Raw genomic sequence first — 21,375 nt, forward strand, 5'->3', positions numbered from 1 at the left:
GACGCTCTTATCCAGAGCGACTTACAGTTAGTGAGTGCATACATTTTTGTTTTTTTTGTTCATACTGGCCTCCCGTGGGAATCGAACCCACAATCCCTGGCGTTGCAAGCGCCATGCTCTACCAACTGAGCTACACGGGGCCTTTTTGCTGTTTGCTCTGTTAGGGATTTTGGCCGGGTTACAGCGAAGCATTTGTTTTACAAATTTGTATGACAAACGTTGTTTAAAGGACTAAGCCTATATTGATTGGTTTTTGATCAGCTCATACTCCTGGTCCCTTGACCATTGTGTAATGTTTCTGGAACAGTTAACAGTTAGCTAGGTTAAAATGTTATGTGTACAGAAAATGTATTCCATGACTGTAGTTACTCGGGACTCCCCTTACAAGAGGGACATATTGATACAGACATTGACATATCTAAATCCCGGCATTTGTACAAATTATATGGCAGAGCCAAATTATGCCATAACAGCTCATATCAATCTGGTTTGACAACCTATACTAAAATATATATAATTGTGTTATTATTTAATGTGAAGGCTGGGGTCAGGAGGTCAGGCATGGCTGAATGAGTTACAGGCCTGGGTGAAAGATTAAACCATCATTGACAGTAGGATGAGACTAATGTTACCTAGGTTGTTTCCTTTTGGCTGTACAATTGAATATACTTAACAGACTTGTAAAGTGTAACTACGTAGCTATATCAAACGGGTTCACCATCACCACTAGCTACTTCCTTTGCGTAGTGGGCTTTGTTGGCTACAGTAACTAGCTAACGTTAGCTAGTCTACCTAACGTAGCTAGCTAGCTAACTAGCTTGCTGACGTTAATAATAACAACCGTTTCCTGATTCACATTGAGAAATATTCCTATTTTACACGCTTTATTTTGCTAAAAATAAAGGAATAAATGGTATTTCACGTAAAACAATCAATACGTACCCGATAATGAAGATATGTATATTTTAAAACATCTGACTGGACGGAATGAAAGACGGCTTGGAGGTATCCCTTCTTTCCCTCAACATTGATTGGGCGAATTCGATTATGCTGAACCTCGGGGCACCACTGCATGGCGCATCGTACATAGGTTACAACATCTCTTTTCCATAAAATATATTTTCAAAGTAGCTTTCATTGGGAAAGCAGATAAAGCAATCACTTTTGCATGCGAAAACACAGAATCCTACTCATTACTCCTCGTGCTTAATTACGCCACTTTTGTGTTGCGCAGACTTCGCCGTGGGCTTTGAACGGGGCACCTGGCTCACGCCTGGGACGCAGCCCGGGTCCAAAACGAATGCAATCAACTTTCACCTTGTGGCAGATTAATCGAATCCCCTCATTGACTTTATAGGAAACTTCCCGAGACCGCCTCCACCAATTCCCTTGCACGTGATTTGTTCAGCCTAGTGTCAATCATGAGTTCAACAAGGCGGGATTTTCTATCTACGTCAATGGGCGGTTCATGAGTGTAGGAACCGAACTGGGAGGGGGACGTTGACTGGCCACTAACGAAGTGCGTGGTTTTGTGAATTTTTATCGTTTCTAAGCTAGTTAACACATGAACTGCAATTTACACCGTGTACTGGCAGTGGTGGCGGGAGCAAAAGAGCAGAGTTTGCATCTGAATGCAAGCGGGGGCTGCGAGTGACTGAAGTGCGGCAGGTAGGAGAGCTGTATCGGTCAGCCATGGGATTCCGAAAGAAGAACAAGAGCCCTCCGGTGCTGAGCCACGAGTTCGTGATCCAGAATCACGCGGATATGGTTTCATGTGTGGCTATGATAATTCTCCTCGGCCTGATGTTCGAGGTACAGTGTTAAACCCTGGAATGTATGCTGTACAGAAAACGCCTCGTTTGAACTGTGATGACAACGTCAGCAGCACTCAAAGGGGACTGGGCGCGAGCGTCTCCCTTCTCATGTGTCACACCGATTGCCAAGGAAGAGAGGAGGCCCACTGTGCTAAATAGTTGCTGGTCAGCTAGCATGTCACACCAACTAGCTAGTTATCTAATATTACCAAATGGATAGATAGCGCTAGCCAGTTTGCTATCACATCCATGCATGTGACAGTAAATGATGGGGATTGTTTACATTAGTCAACTCTCATTCAAGTCTGCAAACACGTAATCAATTGAGTGCTTAATGTTGTGAACTGAGCTTGCTAGCTAAGTTAGCCAGCTAGCCAACTTGTTCTGAAAATGAAACACGATCGCTTGTTGGCTAACTAGCCAGTTCCCCACCCAATTTGTCAGTCTCATTGAGTACGTTTACATGCACACTAATAATCCGATATTAAACTGATTATGGCAGTAAGCATATTATGCAATAGTCATGTAAACGCCTTACTCTTAATCTTCTTAAGGTCAACATCGAAGTAAGCATACACCGATTAAAACACCTGGTTTTCTGAGCAATCTTTAGAATTATTAAATCATGTAAACACCTTAATGGCGTTCCAGCGGTGTATTTGATCTGCGCATGTGCTAGCACCAGCGGCGGGAGACTCCCACCACACAGAACCCACTGCATCTGCATCTGCAAGGCAAACGCAGCGTTCCATTGGAAATTAATGTACTTATGGTGTACCAAAACGCAAATCACAGTCGGTGTGTTCGAAGCGTCTTAGAAGTAGTTTTCACATACAAACTTCATATGTCCGAAATCAGAATTAAATATGTTTAACAAAAATAACATGTTCGCTGTGGTAGAACGTTTATTTTGATTGGCGATTTTCTGCATTTATCAGAGTGCCATCAGGTAGCCAAATTTCAGATGTGTCCATGTAAACAGGATTATTAGGGAAGTCGTTCCTCTAGCAAAGCATGTAAACGTTTTAATCGAACTATTATATGAATCTGGCTATCCACAATAATCGCAAACATCTTATTGTGATTGACTCCTATGCATCTGCATTATCAGGAAGAACCACCCTTGTTACAAAGTACCATGACAAGACCTTTTGCTACAACATTACTTCTTATTTGATATCCTTCGTTTATTGCAGGTCACAGCAAAGTTTGCCATCATGTTCATCACCGTCCAATACAATGTGACTCAAAGTCTTGGTAAGTTTACATATTTTTAATGAGTATTTATTTTGCCAGGTAAGTTGATGCGTTCTCATTTACAGCAACGACATGGGGAATAGTTACAGTGGTGAGGAGGGGGGATGAATGAGCCAATTGGAAGCTGGGGATGATTAGGTGGCCATGATGGTATGAGGGCCAGATTGGGAATTTAACCAGGACACTGGGGTTAACACCCCTACTCTTACGGTAAGTGCCATGGGATCTTTAGTGACCACAGAGTCAGGACACCCGTTTAACGTCCCATCAGATAGATGGCACCCTACTCAGGGTAATGTCCCCAATCACTGCCCTGGCTCATTGGGGTATATGTATACAGTACCAGTGAAAAGTTTGGACTCACCTAATCATTCCAGGGTTTTTCTTTATTTGTACTATTTTCTACATTGTAAAATGTAATAGTGAAGACATCAAAACTATGAAATAACATATATGGATCATGTAGTAACCAGAAAAGTGTTAAACAAATCAAAATATATTTTATATTTGAGATTCTTCAAAGTAGCCACCCTTTGCCTTGATGACAGCTTTGCACACTCTTGGCATTCTCTCAACCAGCTTCATGAGGTCGTCACCTGGAATGCATTTCAATTAACAGGTGTGCCTTGTTAATTTGTGGAATTTCTTTCCTTCTTAATGCGTTTGAGCCAATCAGTTGTGTTGTGACAAGGTAGGGGTGGTATACAGAAGATAGCCCAATTTGGTAAAAGACCAAGTCCATATTATGGCAAGAACAGCTCAAATAAGCAAAGAGAAACGACAGACCATCATTACTGAAGGTCAGTCAATCTGGAAAATTTCAAGAACTTTGACATTTTCTTCAAGTGCAGTCACAAAAACCATCAAGCGCTATGATGAAACTGGCTTTCATGAGGACCGCCATAGGAAAGGAAGACTCAGAGTTACCTCTGCTGCAGAGGATAAGTTCAATAGAGTTACCAGCCTCAGAAATTGCAGCCCAAATAAATGCTTCAGAGAGTTCAAGTAACAGACACATCTCAACATCAACTGTTCAGAGGAGACTGCGTGAATCAGGCCTTCATGGTTGAGTTGCTGCAAAGAAATCACTACTAAAGGACACCAATAAGAAGAAGAGACTTGCTTGGGCCAATAAACATGAGCAATGGACATTAGACCGGTGAAGTCCAAATTTGAGATTTTAGGTTCCAACCGCCGTGTCTTTGTGAGACGCAGAGTAGGTGAACGGATGATCGCCGCATGTGTGGTTCCCACTGTGAAGCATGGAGGAGGAGGTGTGATGGTGCTTTGCTGGTGACACTGTCTGTGATGTATTTAGAATTCAAGGCACACTTAACCAGCATGGCTACCACAGAATTCTGCAGCGATACGCCATCCCATCTGGTTTGCGCTTAGTGGGACTATCATTTGTTTTTCAACAGGACAATGACCCAACACACCTCCAGGCTGTGTAAGGTCTATTTGACCAAGAAGGAGTGTGATGGAGTGCTGCATCAGATGACCTGGCCTCCACAATCACCCGACCTCAAACCAATTGAGATGGTTTGGGATGAGTTGTACCGCAGAGTGAAGGCAAAGCAGCCAACAAGTGCTCAGCATATGTGGGAACTCCTTCAAGACTGTTGGAAAAGCATTCCAGGTGAAGCTGGTTGAGAGAATGCCAAGAATGTGCAAAGCTGTCATCAAGGCAAAGGGTGGCTACTTTGAAGAATCTCAAATATAAAATATATTTTGATTTGTTTAACACTTTTTTTGGGTACTACATGATTCCATATGTGTTATTTCATAGTTTTAGATGTCTTCACTATTATTCTACAATGTAGAAAATAGTAAAAATAAAGAAAAACCCTTGAATGAGTAGGTGTCCAAACGTTTGACAGGTACTGTCTTTGTATTTATTTCTATAACACAAGATAATTGGCCTTTATTACAGTATTTAGTGCATGTATCCAGTACCTTGTATTTGAAGCCATTGACAATTTATTTTTATTTTTTTCTCGCTCTCTCTGTTATCAGATGAGAGGGCTGAGCAAGTGAACCTGTACCAGTATGGTCCTAGAGACATAGCCACTGTGTTCTTCTACCTGCTCATTGCTGTCATACTCCACGCCTTGATACAGGAATACATTCTCGATGTGAGTGTCTCTGCACACAGACCCCAACACACTGTTTGTGTGTGTGCGTGTGCATGCACGTGTGTGACTGAGAGAGAAAGGAGGATCTCTGTTTAATCTACAGAACACATAGTCACTGTGTGTGCGTGCGTGTCTCCCCCTCTTTTCCAGCCCAAGTGTGAGTCCTAACATAAGGTCTGGCCTTGTCTCTCTTATCAGTCTTATCCTCCTCACCCTCTTAGCCAGTCAAATAGTATCCGCCACGACCACTTCCTTCTCTTAGACAGCCCACAACAAATGATAACAGACACGTTTCTCCGCGTCAGTATGCATGTCTCATGTCCTATTCTCTCTGATTTCAGAAAATGAATAGGCGGTTGCACCTGTCGAAAACCAAACATAGCAAGTTCAATGAATCGGGACAGCTTGCTGCCTTCTACTTATTGTCCTTCATCTGGGGCTGCAGCATCTTAACAGCGGTAAGAAGGCCAACGAAACGCTGCCAGGAGCCTGGGAACATTATGTGAAGACAAGCTTTCCGTCCGTCGTATTTGTTTCTTTGGCTCATGCCGTCTCTCTTCTTATCTGTTAGGAGGAATTTGCGACAAATCCTACTTTCTTATGGGAGGGCTACCCACACACCCACATGGTGTAAGTAAGGATTTATACATTAATTTTACGCCTTCAGGTCACTCATTCATTATTTCAACATGTCAGAGGGACAGGGTTAGTACTCTTTTCATCACTACTTTTATTTGGTGTTACCAAGCGTTGTAGAACACTAATTCCCCACAAGTGTTCTGTGAAGGCTCAGCTGTTTGAGTTGGCACAGTGGAAAGGCCTTAGTGACCCAGGGTGCATTGCAGCCCCAGTATTGTGCGTGGGAGTACACTGTCCGGCTGTCTCATCAAATCCATTTTAGACATCAGGTTCCCCTAAAATATTTATTACGAATGTGATGTTTTACTCAAGCTAGACACACGGCACTAAGTTTCTGTCTTTTCCCACCCTCTCCTAATTTCTCATTGTGTAACGAGGTGTCTTATTTCAGTGCATTTTATTAGGGGAAATAGATTAGGCAGGAATGCATAGATTGTGAACTGAATATTTTCTCCCAGATTACATACATTTCTGTTATTGATGGACTTTCATCTATCTTCGAGAAACATGTTTATAAATGCATGTAACAGGATCTAAGTTATCATGATCAAACCTTCATGTCCCATCATATCCACTCCCTCCCTACATAGATAGACTGGATCTCTACCCCTGCCTGCCTGTAACCTGTCCTCTCTGCAGCTTTCAGGTGAAGTTCTTCTACATTTGCCAAATCGCATACTGGCTCCACGCCCTTCCTGAGCTGTACTTCCAGAAAGTGCGAAAGGTAAGGGTCCATGATCACACCTTGGGTTAGGTTCTAAAGATGACACATCTGTCATTTAAACATGGAAGGATACATCTTGTGATTGTGTAATTCCCCATTGTTGCAATACAAGGTTCATATTCTTTATTCTCCTCTTACAAACCCATTTGTGACTGTAAAAGTCATTTTGCACTGAAGCTGCTGTGCCACACACCTACACTGATACAGCAGTCATTAATAAAGGCTATTTTCTGCTTGTGTGTTTCAGGAGGATATTCCACGCCAGCTCTATTACATTTGTCTTTACGTCTTCCACATCACCGGTGCCTACATCTTGAAGTGAGTATGCGTCTTCTCAGGGAAATGGTTAAATAAGAGGATAAAGACTATATGAATGGAGCTGTCGTTCAGCATTTTCTTATTTATGCACTTTAACTAGCCATTGTCTGAGTACTTTTCAATCTGTGAAGAGGGTTTGGCATGACAGAGGGGTAAACTCACTCCATATCTATTCCTGTCATTGCAGAGAAGTGTGTGTGCATGTTTTACTATATTTGTGATTACCAGAAGTCCTCAAGAATAATAAACCAACTAAGTTTCTGAGAATTGAGGACATTTTGCCGGTCCTCACTTGTAAAATGGCTATTTTAGGGTTAGGGGTAAGAATTAAGTCTAGGCGTTATGATTAGGGTTAGGGAAAATAGGATTTTGAATATCACAGAGCTGTGCGTACACGTTTTACTATACCTGTGAGTACCAGTGTGTGTGAACAGCCTTAGATACAATGCATTCGGAAAGTATTCAGACCCCTTCACTTTTTCCACATTTTGTTACGTTACAGCCTTATTCTAAAATTGATTAAATAAAACAAAAAATCTGCATCCATCTACAGACAAGTACTCAGTACTTTATTGAAGCACCTTTGGTAGCGATTACAGCCTTGAGTCTTGGGTATGACGCTACAAGCTCGGCACACCTGTATTTGGGGAGTTTTTCCCATTCTTCTCTTCAGATCCTCTCAAGCTCTGTCAGGTTGGACGGGGAGTGTCGCAGCACAGCTATTTTCAGTTCTCTCCAGAGATGTTAGATCGGGTTCAAGTCCGGGCTCTGGCTGGGTCACTTAAGGACATTCAGAGACTTGTCCCAAAGCCACTCCTGCGTCGTCTTGGCTGTGTGCTTAGGGTCGTTGTCCTGTTGGAAGGTGAACCTTCCACCCCAGTCTGAGATCCTAAGCACTCTGGAGCAGGTTTTCCTCAAGGATCTTTCTGTACTTTGCTCCTTTCATATTTCCCTCAATCCTGACTATTCTCCCTGCCACTGAAAAACATCCCCACAGCATGATGCTGCCACTACCATGCTTCATCGTAGGGATGGTGCCTGGTTTCCTCCAGACGTGACACTTGGCATTCAGGCCAAAGATTTCAATCGTGCTTTCATCAGACCAGAGAATCTTGTTACTCATGGTCTGAGAGTCCTTTAGGTGCCTTTTGGCAAACTCCAAGCGGGCTGTCATGTTTTACCGAAGAGTGGCTTCCGTCTGGCCACTACCATAAAGGCCTGATTTGGTGGAGTGCTGCAGAGATGGTTGTCCTTCTGGAAGGTTCTCCAATCTCCACAGAGGAAGTCTGGAGCTCTGTCAGAGTGAACATTGGGTTCTTGGTCACCTCCCTTCTCCCCTGATTGTTCAGTTTGATGGGGCGGACAGCTCTAGGAAGAGTCTTGGTGGTTCCAAACTTCTTCCATTTTAGAATGATGGAGGCCACTGTGTTCTTGGGGACCTTCAATGCTGCAGACATTTTTTGGTAACCTTCCTTAGATCTGTGCCTCGACACAATCCTGTCTCGGAGCTCTACGGACAATTCCTTTGACCTCATGGCTTGGTTTTTGCTCTGACATGCACTGTCAACTGTGGGACCTTATATAGACAGGTGTGTGCCTTTCCAAATAATGTCCAAGCAATCGAATTTACCACAGGTGGACTCCAATCAAGTTGTAGAAATATCTCAAGGATGATCAATGGAAACAGGATGCACCTGAGCTCAATTTAGAGTCTCATAGCAAAGGGTCTGAATACATATGTAAAGGAGGTATGTTTTTTGCAACCCCTTTTATTTTAGTAAAATATATTTTATTTAATCAATTTTAGAATAAGGCTGTAACGTAACAAAATGTGGAAAAAGGGGTCTGAATACTTTCTGAATGCACTGTATCCCCGGAGAGAGTTTGTGGTGTCTGGGGTGATGGGTGTGGTTAGTTGTAAACCTGTAGGAATGTCCTTGCTTTGTCCTCAAAATACCTCCCATACAGGCAACCTTTAAACTTCCTACATACAGGTAAAGTCTGACAAACTAATTGTTGTGTGAAAGTGGCTATGGAAAAGTTCAGTAGTAATCACAGTAGTAGTTATATCCTATCAAAGTAGTATCATCATCAGAAGTACCTCTAACTGGTTTAGCTGACCTCTGAACCTCCTTGGCCCAATACTATTTTAATGGCCTTCCGTTACTCAGCTCCTCTCCTTCAAGACCACTGGTCTGGAAGATGGGTAAAGACATCGTAGGGCTTTAATTTGATCCTAGTGCTCCACACATCTCTTTCTGATCACTGGGCATGACAGACAGGAGTATAGGGAAGGAAGGAGGTCGTTCAAGGCTATTTGCAAATGGCTTCAGTGTTATGATGTACCCTGTTCCCCTGCTGATGTTGGGGGCTGACTCCCTTTTCCCTGTGTCCTCAATCGGCCTCAGGGTTGACATTTTCTCTCAAACAGCCCTCGCAGTGGTGGGCTGTTCTAATAGATGGGAGGACACCTACTTGTTGAGGAAAACTCATTCCACGAATCAGGCAGAACTTATCAGCAATAAGAGTTTATTTAATCAATTGCAAGGGAGATCACTCTCAGGATAAACTGGAGAGGAACTCAAAAGTTACAGAATCAGTCATTATATACTTCTTCTACACGTAGAGCTGATTGCCTCTCTTAGGGGGAAGCAAGCTTACATGAGAGATAAGGGGGACTTCCTTAAAGCATTGTACAAACAAGAACAGATTCTAACCAGTCTCTAACCAGTTCTCACATCCTACATGACTAAAAGAGGGGAATGATGAGTTCTATTCAGTTAGAAGAAGAATTTGTCCTTGAGCTGGGCCTCTAGTGCCCGAAGCGATAAGGAGCCAGCAGCAAATCACTCCTTTGTGCGATGTACTAAACAACAATATTGGAAGTAGTGCCGCTCATAATTGCATTGCATGCATCAATTATAGGGCCTTTTACGGTAGATATGCATAAATCATCGCTGCTATCTCCTGGACAACTTTAAAAGATGCTTCTTGCTGCAAATGTGAATAATATTTAATTTTATTGAGTAGTTCAGTACTGTTAATCCCTGGACAGAAAATGTCATCTGATGAAGGTCTGTTATCTATTTCCCCTGGTGTTTGCTGACCTCCTGTTTCCTGTGTGTTCAGCCTCCACCGGTTGGGCCTGGTGCTGCTGGTACCTCACTACCTGGTGGAGCTCCTGTTCCACGCCTCACGCCTCTTCTACTTCAGTGACGAGAACAAGCAGAAGGGGTATGTATGAATTGTACGCTGGACCCCCCCCCCCCCCCCCCTCCATTTTCATACCAGTCAATACAAGGAGGGGGAGAAGTTGGGAATAATACCTGCATACAGAGAGCTTTTTAATTTAATTTGAATTATTGTCACCTTCAGCAAGTCACTTGTGTGATACAATGGGAGCTTTTCCTCCCTTATCGGACTAAATTGATTGATTTGCATAACCGATTGTGATGGTGTCTTACATGAGTAAGATGTCACTATTGTTGCCATGGTGACTATAACTCAGATTCTCTTTTCTTTTCCAGTTTCACTCTGTGGGCACTACTTTTCGTCATTGCTCGCCTCCTTACCCTCACCCTCTCCGTACTGACCTTTGGCTTCGGACTGCCCCGCGCAGAGAACCAGGGTTTCTCACTTGCAAAGGGCAACTTCAATGTGCTCACCGTTAGGCAAGTCATGTTTCTTAAGATCACTTAATTTGCCCTGTTCCCCCCTCTGATTCGGACCTTGAGAGCAAGTTTGAACTTTTCGTCTATCAAAGAAAGTAAAACGCCTGTCATTGCTCATGGCTGGTCCTCATGTTTCCCCCTTTGCCTCTCAGGATGACATGCCTGGCTGCCATTTGCCTGACCCAGGCTTGGATGATGTGGAAGTTCATCAACTTCCAGTTGAAAAAGTGGAGGGAGCACAGCCAGAGCCAGGCCTCCAAGAAGAAGGCTTTCAGCCCAAAGAGCAAGCCCCACAAGAAGGACCTGGCCCGGGGTGAGTCCGCCGCAGCTGCGTCCTTGGAACACCCACCTCCAGCCAGTGCAACTCTGATGCAGATATGTTTCTGACATGTTGTTCTTGTTTCTTTGTTTTGTTAGTAGGTTCTGCCAACGGTGTGGTGAAGTCCGATGACAAGACGTCACCCCGTGCGAGAAAAGCAAAAGCCTCATAGAATTGGAGGGAGAGAATGGAGGGATGGAGCAGAGGAGAGAACTAAGTGAGGGGGCTACTCTCAATGTGATATTTTGTCTTTTCATCACTTTAATTTTTTTAATCTATTCCCCAAAACAACCACTTAAGCGCACGAAAAAACCTTAACTGTCTCTTTTGTGTTAGAACCTATATTTTAATAGTTATGTTTTTTGTTTGTTTTGAGGACCTAATATGTTTGTGTTCGGTTGTTCTTTCTGTGGATGGGATGTAAGCAGGGCAGGGTCGACTGGTTAAATGCTTTAAAGTGTGAATCCGCCACCCGCGGGCGCCCCACCGGCCGCCCCACTGCTTGTGCTGTGTTTTCACTTGAACGAAAACATCGGTGTTGGCCCTAAGCCACTCTGGGCTGGCCTTTTGTGCAAGGTGTGTCTGCGCTAAATCCCACCCACTCAAATGACGTTGCTAGAGAGAGGGGAATTGGGAAGTAACTGGATAGATAATTGGTCAAAAAGTCATTTTTGGAGAGGAATTATCTGTAGCGATTGCTTCCAGCTTCAGGGCCCTATTCAATCAATCTAACTGGGTTTCTGAGGAAGTCAAACATGCACTGTTCAATTTTCACTGCAAGAGTGCATGTCACGATTCATGTTCTCAACAAAACATGTAAAACAAGAAGAGTGTGAAATGTTGGACAAAAAGTTTTCCCTTTACCTGATCATTGGTTTTGATTGTATAGGGACCTCACCATTAACTCCTAACTGTGTCCGTTTACTGTCTGTATTATTACTCGCCTTTGCCATATGAAATCCGTGCTATTATGGGATTGAGGCACTGTTAGTTAGTAATTAGTATCCCAGATTCACCAACCCTCCATCAGCCATCTTTTGACCCAACTGGCCTTCATCCAAAACTCCATTACTGGAGATACTGTATTTATCCATGCAGAATTAGATCTCTTGAGCAAATTATGCATTGATGTACATGGAGGATTTGTGCAGGAGTTCAAGTGAGGTTTTTGTTTTTCAGTTCAGGATTTTGATCCCCGATAAGATTATATTAATTAATAAACAATGCCAATAATTAATGCCTCGAGTTATAGAGTTAAGCCTAAAGGGTCACGGTTAGGGTTTGACGAGCCGTCGAGTTTGAGTTTGCATCTCAGAAGCATGCAGTGGCCTTTTTTCACATCCGCTAGAAGAGTTGAGTTATTTATTTCAGTCGTATCTTATTTTTTTATATCATGCTTTGGCAACTCTATAACCAGCATAGACAAGAGGTACAAAGCAAAACGATACAATCCTCCTTTAAGTGTCCTTAAAATGTCAGTGGCGTGAGCCATGGAGTTCTCCTCGGGTTTCCTTTCTGTTTTTCTGTTTGCCTCTTCTTTTTGCCTTTTTTATATCGAGGTGTATGGCACAGGAGGCTGCTGAGGGGAGGACGGCTCATAATAATGGCTGGAATGGAGTGAATGGAATGGTATCAAACACATGGAAAATATGTATTTGGTGTGTTCGATTCCGTTCCAGCCGTTACTATGAGCCCGTCCTCCCCAATTAAGGTGTCACCGGCCGCCTGTGGTGTATGGTGGCAGGCAGCTGCTTCCATAGACACCCACTTATTATACTGTACATCCCATTCTCAGTCTCTCGAGCCAGACGGCTTACTTCCGCAATCTCTGAATGTGCCGTTGCCCAATGTCTGGCTATGCGAGACTAATTCTCAGATGGGACTGGTGTGCGTGTTTGAGCCTGTGTGTGTGTGCATGCCTGTGTCTAGTTCTACCTGTGGTTATTCCTACTGTGTGCGTCCGTGAGGAAGTGAAGGCTCTGCATGATTCATGCTTTAGTGTCTGCATTTTCTCTTGTTGTTGCCCTTGTGGCTTCATGGAGCTTGACAGAACCAGTTTGACTCCCCTTGTGTTTCCTTTTAAATCCTTTACCTTGTTTTCAAAAAAGGCTTTTGTAATGAAGACAGTGAGTGGTAACTGAGTATATTTTATATAAAGTCTTACTTATTGGATGTTTGCTTACAACCCCTGACCCTTCCTTAACCCCTGTCCTGTGTGAAAGAGATTCTGTGACTTCTGTTTGCCAAATTTGGGCTGAAGGGGCCTTCTTGCTCCACCAGTCCAGTGATTTGGACATTGCCTTTGGACACTTATGTTATGTTCTACTGTAGACCCAATGCTGTTGTCACAAATGGGCTGAGTTACCAGACCTGTTTGTGCTTCGCCAACTTCTCTGACTAGCATTATAGTTGGCTGAAGCATATACTGATCTGGGGCCAGGCTACTTGTTTGGTAGTTTGAGTAGTAGTATTGCTTCGGCAGGAAGTAGATGACTTGAGTTTAGTCCTCATGCTGCTCTATCTAAAGCGCAAGTTGAAAGTGTGGAGGACTGGTGTTCTGTTTTGAGTCTGTTACATGGCAATGTCTTAGGAGGAAAGGAGGAGCAGATGACTTTTATACCAGCCTTTTACTTTAATGTATCTGATGTTTAAAATACAATTATCTATATGAATTTAACGCTACACTGTACTAAAAATACTGTCAGATTTTTTAGCTATTTTTATAGTTGAAAAAACTGTTGAAAAGTTCACTAATATTCAGCACACACATAAATATATATGAATAGTATTTTGCATCCTTGTTGGTATGACTTGTTTTTATACATCAAAAGACCAAGCTTGCTCCCCTTTAAGTCAGGGTGCACATTTCTGTGCAAGAGAACTAGTCCTATTTCATAGTTTCATGATGTTCTACTCTATTTCATAGACTAGGCTCTATATTGGAATAGAGTAAATAAGAATCACTCTGCCATAAAGACGATGCTCTGAAAGCACTACACTGAAACGGTCTTCTGCAGTAATTACAGTAGAATACTACAAAACCATCTGCTATCCATGTCACTAGGTAGCAATGTTTGATCAGCAAGGATCCTGTTATGTTTCTTTGTGTTTTATTGTTCTAAGGTGTGTCCTGCAGGGTTATTTTAATTGGGCCGGGACGATACCAGTATCGCAATAGTTATTTCCTTGGCAAAAATGAAAACACGAAGCAGATCAGTCTTTGGTCCTTTAAAAACCTGCTGTATGTCAAACGTTGTGTGCTATAGCTTAGCAATGAATGTGGCTCTGGATGACAACATAACAACGTTTGTTTCTAACATTAGGGCTGTTTTCCTAAAGAAGTTAAATCCACTTTGTGCTTTGTTTCCTTGCCAGTATTGCGGTATTGGTATCGTCCCGGGCCTAGTATTTAACTTGAGCATTTGCCCTTCATCCATTCCTTTAGTGATAGATTTGATATCATAGTTGGTCATGATACACTGTGCAAGAGGCTGAGTAACATGAGCCTCCTCCATCCAGGTTGAGACGCATGATATTCCCCTCTGAGTTGTACCACCGCGTCAGCGTAGTGAAGCATGACACCAATGGATCCCACTGTCAGCATTTTGGGTTGTAGCACTGATTTCTATAACCTAGCTCTTGACTGCAATGACCATTTGATCTCTGATAAGGTGGCAATGTGTCGACAATGCAAAGACCCATGCTAATATTTTATATCAACCTTTTAAGTGGCAACAACCATTCATGCATTTGAGATGATGAGATGCATACAAGCTTCATAACAACCAGGTACACAAACACTTTACATTATTTCAGATTGCTTCTTATGCACTGTCCTTGTTTTGTTGGGTTATTTTGCTGCTTGCGTCTAAATGTTGCTGTATATTCCTTTTTTAAATGTGTCGTCTCTGAAATGCTCTGTACCGTATGTATTTATGCGAAACCTTGTGATTTCGGTTTTAGTTTTTCTTTGTTAGTATTTTTTATTTCATGTTTGAATAAAGCCTTTGTTGACTATCCTGAGTGATGCTGTCACCTTCAGTGTGATTTGTTGCTTAAAGGTTGAAGAGTTGCATTGTTTATATTTCTGTTGAAACTCAAGAAAATGTGAGGGAATGATGATCCTACACTAAAGATATCAGAGGAAATGTATTGTCAATCATACAGCAGGGGTTTGTGATTTAAAAAAAAACTGATGTTGATATGGCTATGACTGCCCTCCCACTGATTTCTTATAATCAACTTCAGATGAAAGTAGGCCTACCATCACACTCCTCCTCTACTTCATGAATCCCAATTTCATAAGTATTTTTCTGTTTGTTTATGAGAACTGCAGACGAGGCTCAAGTTTCAAGGAGGTCCTCGAACTCAAGGGTTTCCCAAACTCTGTCCTGGGGTTTTTGCCCTGGCACTACATAGCTGATTCAAATAATCAAAGCTTGATGAGTTGGTCATTTTAAATCCGCTGTGATGTGCTAGGGCAAAAACCAAAAGGTTGGGAAACTGCTCTAGCTGACTCCATCTCAAAAGGATTTCCTTTATTCTTTGTGTCCTCTCATCTCATTCTCTACTTGCCGCCTCCTCAAAATGTCAGAGGGAAGCAAGTTGTGGTCAGGTGATTTCTATGAAAATCCAAGGGAAAGTTCTCTGACAGGGAACAGGTGTCCAAGCCTCATTTTGAGGACAGGAAGGGAACAAGGAATAAAATACTGCTGCTTATCATCATTTGGATGAAGTAAGTAAGTATGCCTATCTGTACTGTAATGTATCCTTCTATGCAGCCAAGTGCAATTGTTTTTGCCAATGGTTCTCATTGTTCATGTTTTGCATGAATTTTCTTAAAGAATAGGTAGCTCTAATGTAACAACCTTAGTTGAGGGCAAGTAACTAACTGATGATTTGTAAATGGTGAGCAGAGAACACTAGAAAAATATATGAATATAAGCCATTTGTTTTCATTATGTGAATGACTTAAATAAGATGTATGAAATCTATAGCTGACAATCTGGACGGGCTACACTTTAAACAGTGACACTTTATTGCATTACTGCTTTTAAAGGTTCAATCAGGATTCAAAGCTACTTTGGCCTAAATGTTTCTGTATCTTGAAAAAAGTATTAAATGTGTGTATTGTAATTGTTAGTTATTGTAACAATCCTTTACAGGCTCTACTCATTACATCCTTGATGAAACAAAAAGCCACAAAAGAGTTTGCAAAAGCAGAGAATGTTTAACCAATAGCTAATAGTTAAGGACATTTTAATCTGAAACCTTCTAATATGTATTTCAAATCAACATTCTAATATGTCATTTCAAGTAGGTGTAACTACATATATTTCCTTTATTTTTCAATCCTGTCACAGATCTTTGACTGAATCTATAATTCCATTTGGGAAAAATGGTCATACCTTCAAAATTATCTGCTGAGAATAAGACTATTTTTTTCTCAGCCTCATGGCAAAATGTGTAGAGTAGCATTATAAAACTGCATATTTTTCTCTCTGCCAAAATGTGTTGAAATGCAGGGACATTTTGGGGGGGGGTTTGGGGGGCTTCCGCTTATCCTTCCACGTTTTCAAAATACCCCTTAAGAGAGACATAAGTCATGCAGGAAATGCGTTTTAAAATGTCAAAAATAATTCTGGGACCCCCGTCTACTGTTCGTCCCCCTAATATCTACACCACAATTTCTCCCTTGGTTTACCTAACCCTCTGGTAATAATAACCACTTAACAAATACTATTAAACTAGCCTTACCTTCTGGTTTGTGTCATGTGTTGCTTCCAATATTACCCTTTGATATGTGTATTTTTTGTTGCTCCAGATGACCTCCACACTGAGATTGCCGGATGTGTGTCCCTGGCCCCCATTCTTTCCTTGTAGTGGTCCCGATCGACTGCTTCACTGAAGAAGATGAGATGGTTGTGGAGCAAATTACTAAGATTTCTGGGGAGAAAGCGGTGCAGAGCTACGGGTTGGTTCTTTTTACCACAATAAAATCTGGAGGGCATGCAGATAGAGTACATAGGAATCCCCAAAGGCTTATATTTGCGGTACCAATCACATGTAAAGCTGTGGGGTGTGGTGTAGTAGTAGGAGGGGCTGTAGAAGGGATTGCAGGGTTGGTGATGAGTCCTGATGCATAGCTACCACAAATGACCTTTTACCACAAAAAAAGCAGCAGTAAAAGTGATAAACTAGTGGCTGTGTTAGGGACAGCAGCAGTTAGCAGAGAAGGAGCTCTGGGGTGGGGAGGATGTACAGTAGGCAGCTGCAGGAATTGTTTATGTGTGTACATTACTTATAGCTCTCTATTTGTAACAACTGAGTACAGAATTAAAGAAACACCAACATTTATAAGATATGTTGCTGCTCTGTTCTGGAATGCACACACAAAAATAAAGCTGTTGACTAAACTCTGACTAGTTTTTTGATTTGGAGGATTTGGGTCCAGGGTATGTATGAGTCGATGCAACACAAAAATCTAATCACATTTTATTGGTCACATACACATATTTATCAGATGTTATTGCGGTTGTAGCGAAATGCTTGTATTCCTAGCTCCAACAGTGCAGTAGTAACTTACAATTCACAACAATACCCAAATCTAAAAGTAAAACTTACAATTCACAACAATACCCAAATCTAAAAGTAAAATAATGGAATTAAGAAATACACTACTGTTCAAAAAATTGGGGTCACTTAGAAATGTCCTACAGAGGCCCATTATCAGCAACCATCAGTCCTGTGTTCCAATGGCACATTGTGTTTGCTAATCCAAGTTTATCATTTTAAAAGGCTAATTGATCATTAGAAAACCCTTTTGCAATTATGTTAGCACAGCTGAAAACTGTTGTGCTGTTTAAAGAAGCAATAAAACTGGCATTCTTGAGACTAGTAGAGTATCTGAAGCATCAGCAATTGTGGGTTCGATTACAGGCTCAAAATGGCCAGAAACAAATAACTTTCTTCTGAAACTCCGGGGCCTCCCACTCCTCTTTCTATTCTGGTTAGAGCCAGTTTGCGCTGTTCTGTGAAGGGAGTAGTACACAGCGTTGTACGAGATCTTCAGTTTCTTGGCAATTTCTCGCATGGAATAGCCTTCATTTCTCAGAACAAGAATAGACTGATGAGTTTCTGGCCATTTTGAGCCTGTAATTGAACCCACAATTGCTGATGCTCCAGATACTCAACTAGTCTCAAGAAGGCCAGTTTTATTGCTTCTTTAATCAGCACAACAGTTTTCAGCTGTGCTAACATAATTGCAAAAGGGTTTTCTAATGATCAATTAGCCTTTTAAAATGATAAACTTGGATTAGCAAACACAACGTGCCATTGGAACACAGGACTGATGGTTGTTGATAATGGGCCTCTGTACGCCTATGTAGATATTCCATAAAAAATCAGCCGTTTCCAGCTACAATAGCCATTTACAACATTAACAATGTCTACACTGTATTTCTGATCAATTTGATGTTATTTTAATGGACAAAAAAATTGCTTTTCTTTCGAAAACAAGGAAAGTTCTAAGTGACCCCAAATTTATGAACGGTAGTGTATATATTTGCAAGAAAAAAAAACATATGGGGGATTGGAAGTGATGCAGACAATTACATTGATGGAAGTTACAATCTATCTGCAATATTAAAGCTGATCTACCCCCCCCCCCCCCCCCTAAAAAAAATATATATATATATATATATTAGGACGAGCAATGTCGGAGTGGCATTGACTAAAATAGAGTAGAATATAATACGGTATATACATATGAGATGAGTAAAGCAGTATGTAAACATTATTAAAGTGGCAAGTGACAAATGCACAACAGGAGAGACACATTCAAAATGAAGCACAACTAAGGAATTATGACCTGCATTACAATGAATAAATGTGGTTTTATTTATTCAAGTTAACTTGCTTGGGTCCTTTGCGCTTAACCATTTTTCATTGTGGATCCACATGAAGTCTTCAGTGTGTGTGCGCACAAGAACAAGTGTGTTTCCTCAGATCCTTGTTTCCTCTCCTAGAATCCTCCCACATTTCCCTCAGATATTTTGAGTCTTCCTGTCTTAAAGTGAAAAGATGAGAATGGTACAATCCTCATGATAATGGAAAATAAACAGGACTGCAATAAGCATCTTCTTCTACCATTGACTGTGTGTCTTCTACACCCTTTAGTCCACCAGAGGGCAATGATGAGTTTCTCACCTGAGGGACCGTGGCTGTCTGCAGGGGGATTGCTGCAGGCAGCTAGACCTGCATTAATAAATCACCACTCAGAGAGAGAGAGACACACACACAGTCAACCACATACACACAGTAACAGACGCACTCACACACAGTCAACCACAGAAACGCAGAAGCACACACACACAGAAGCACACACACTCTGAGACATAGAGTCAATCTGGGTAGAGTTAAACCCAAACTACACATCCGTACAGGGCAGAAATTAGAGAGAGAGAGGGGGAGGGGTAAAGAGAGAGGAGAAAGAAGGAGTGGGAAGGAGAGAGAGCAGAAACACACCTCTAACTCAGTGCTAAAGCGTCTCAGTATGGTGCTTTGTTTCAGAGTGAAGGGGATTTTCTCAGTGATCAGACAGCATGATGGATCAGTAAGAACCAGACAATCAGACTGGAGCTCTGCAAAATCGCCAGGAGGACACCAGTTCACACACACACTCTCCATCACACACACCAGGCCAGCCTGCAGCTATACAGCTCTTAACATGGCCCCCAAACCTGTTATGTGTGTATGTGTGTGTGTGTGTGTGTGTGTGTGTGTGTGTGTGTGTGTGTGTGTGTGTGTGTGTGTGTGTGTGTGTGTGTGTGTGTGTTTGTGTATGTCTGCATACCTTTGTGCCTGTGTACACCTCAAACAATTTTCTGCCTGAACATTACAGCCCTAAAAAGATGGGAGCAATCACTCTCGTGCTCTTTTCCTCTAATTCCTCCCCATCATCCAATGAGGATCAATCTTTTTCTGAATCGTGCGTATTATGTGTAATTTCCATATAAATTAGCTTCATTAAAAGGGGAGTACATTCTTATTTAACAAGGCTCATTTGGAATTCTGTATTTAATAACACATGTAATCCTAGACTCGCAGACAAATACCCAAAGATTAGCAGGGCTGGAGCATCAATGATGTAAATTCGGTGTGTGCATGTTTGTGTGTGTGTGTTTGCGTGATTTTTTGAGTAGGACCATCCTCTGTCCCCATCTGGCCAGGCAGAATCTGTCTCCAATGGGTTTTATACAAGAATTGCAGAGCTACAGGAGATGCCATTGAACCATCACAGTATCCAGAGTTGTGATGGTGACACCAAGGCTGCTAGTGGGAGAGCAGAGCAGCAAGGATAAAGAGACGAGGCTAGACAGGGAGTGGGAGAGGAATAAACATCTGCGGAAGAACAGAGTAGAGGAGAGATAGAAAGTGAGGGAAGGGGCCAGTGAGGGCAGACAGATTAAAGGAGAGGGTGAGAAAGACGTGGTGTGAAGGGGAGGGTAGATGGGGAAAGGGTGATCGATTTAGACCGCCTCCACTCCTCTGAGTGTGTGCGTGTGTGTTTGCATGTATATGTGTGGGGGTGAGGCGACTCTGGCAGCAGGAGACAGACAGGCTGGTGGACTCAAACTGTGGAATTTGTAATTAGTTTCTGCCATAAATCTCTGACTTATGATACTGTTGGCAGCCGACAACTGACCTCTCTCTCTCCCTCACTCTCTTTCTCAGCCTCCCTCTTAATTATCCTCTGTCTCTGTCTGTCTCTCTCTCTCTCTCAGTGATAGTGCTGATTCAGGCTCCAGTGTGCAGTGGGGAGGAGGATGTGGTGAATCAGTGTCAGTGTCCAGCCAGCTACCAATCGGAGAGAGTGAGACAATGAGGGAGGAGAGAAGGAGAGGATGACAGAAAGGTGGGATAGAATAACTGGGAGGAGGGAGAAAGAGAGAGGTATGGAACATGTAACCAACCAGACTAAAGGCAAAGGGATGAGGGGGTGAAGAGACAAGGGGAGGGACTGAAAGAGGGTCGGTGAGGGAGGTGAGGGAGGAGAGGAAGAGAGGGGAAGGAGGAGGGAGGGAGGGAGCATGGCAGTGTTCTGAATCTAGGACTCAGACACTGCAGAGCTGCATGAGCCTGATTGGAATAACACAATGTTAGCAGACATTCATTGTGGTCCACTGGATTCATGTAGGACAGCTGTTGTTGTGTTGATGGTGTCTAGTCTGAAAGTTGGCCCACAGCTGTTTGAGGAGACTTCTCACAAACACGTCACTGACAATGAAGTGTCACTCAAACAAACCAGTGAGGAAGAGAAGCAGAAGTAGTGGATTCTTCCACAGCTGGGATTCTTCCACCTACTTACTCTGAAGACACAGCAACAATCAACATGAATATTGGGAGGACAAAAGCACTTGATTTACGCATCTATATCAGACACTAACCACATTTCCATCCACAGTTTTTATGCTAGTAAAATCATACCATATAAAAA

At 42.3% G+C, this 21,375-nt stretch overlaps 2 protein-coding genes across 4 annotated transcripts in view; one reads left to right on the forward strand and one right to left on the reverse strand.

Annotated features, from left to right (window-relative positions):
• Positions 1-1,325, reverse strand: part of LOC311150110 (MYND-type zinc finger-containing chromatin reader ZMYND8-like) — a 32,535-nt gene extending 31,210 nt beyond the window's left edge. The window contains exon 1 of the mRNA XM_084187396.1: positions 943-1,325. The gene's annotated coding sequence lies outside the window, so the exon portion shown is untranslated. The remainder of the gene's footprint in view (positions 1-942) is intronic.
• A 138-nt stretch (positions 1,326-1,463) lies between these two features.
• On the forward strand, positions 1,464-17,290 carry LOC311150122 (translocating chain-associated membrane protein 1-like 1). Of its 3 annotated transcripts, XM_084187416.1 has the most exons (12): positions 1,481-1,812; positions 3,011-3,071; positions 5,088-5,206; positions 5,548-5,664; positions 5,778-5,836; positions 6,485-6,569; positions 6,817-6,887; positions 10,017-10,121; positions 10,415-10,558; positions 10,711-10,871; positions 10,979-11,094; positions 16,702-17,290. In XM_084187416.1, the coding sequence occupies exons 1-11, from the start codon at positions 1,693-1,695 to the stop codon at positions 11,047-11,049; spliced, it is 1,113 nt and encodes a 370-aa protein (XP_084043542.1). In that variant the 5' UTR covers positions 1,481-1,692; the 3' UTR covers positions 11,050-11,094; positions 16,702-17,290. The 3 variants fall into 3 exon arrangements, with proteins under 3 accessions (XP_084043540.1, XP_084043542.1, XP_084043541.1); XM_084187414.1 differs by lacking the exon at positions 16,702-17,290 and having other exon boundaries at positions 1,464-1,812; positions 10,976-14,900; XM_084187415.1 differs by lacking the exon at positions 16,702-17,290 and having other exon boundaries at positions 1,495-1,812; positions 10,979-14,900.
• Positions 17,291-21,375: the final 4,085 nt, after the last annotated feature.

The sequence above is a fragment of the Coregonus lavaretus genome (assembly GCF_964263955.1).
Source record: "Coregonus lavaretus genome assembly, chromosome: 22".
Lineage (NCBI taxonomy): Eukaryota > Metazoa > Chordata > Actinopteri > Salmoniformes > Salmonidae > Coregonus > Coregonus lavaretus.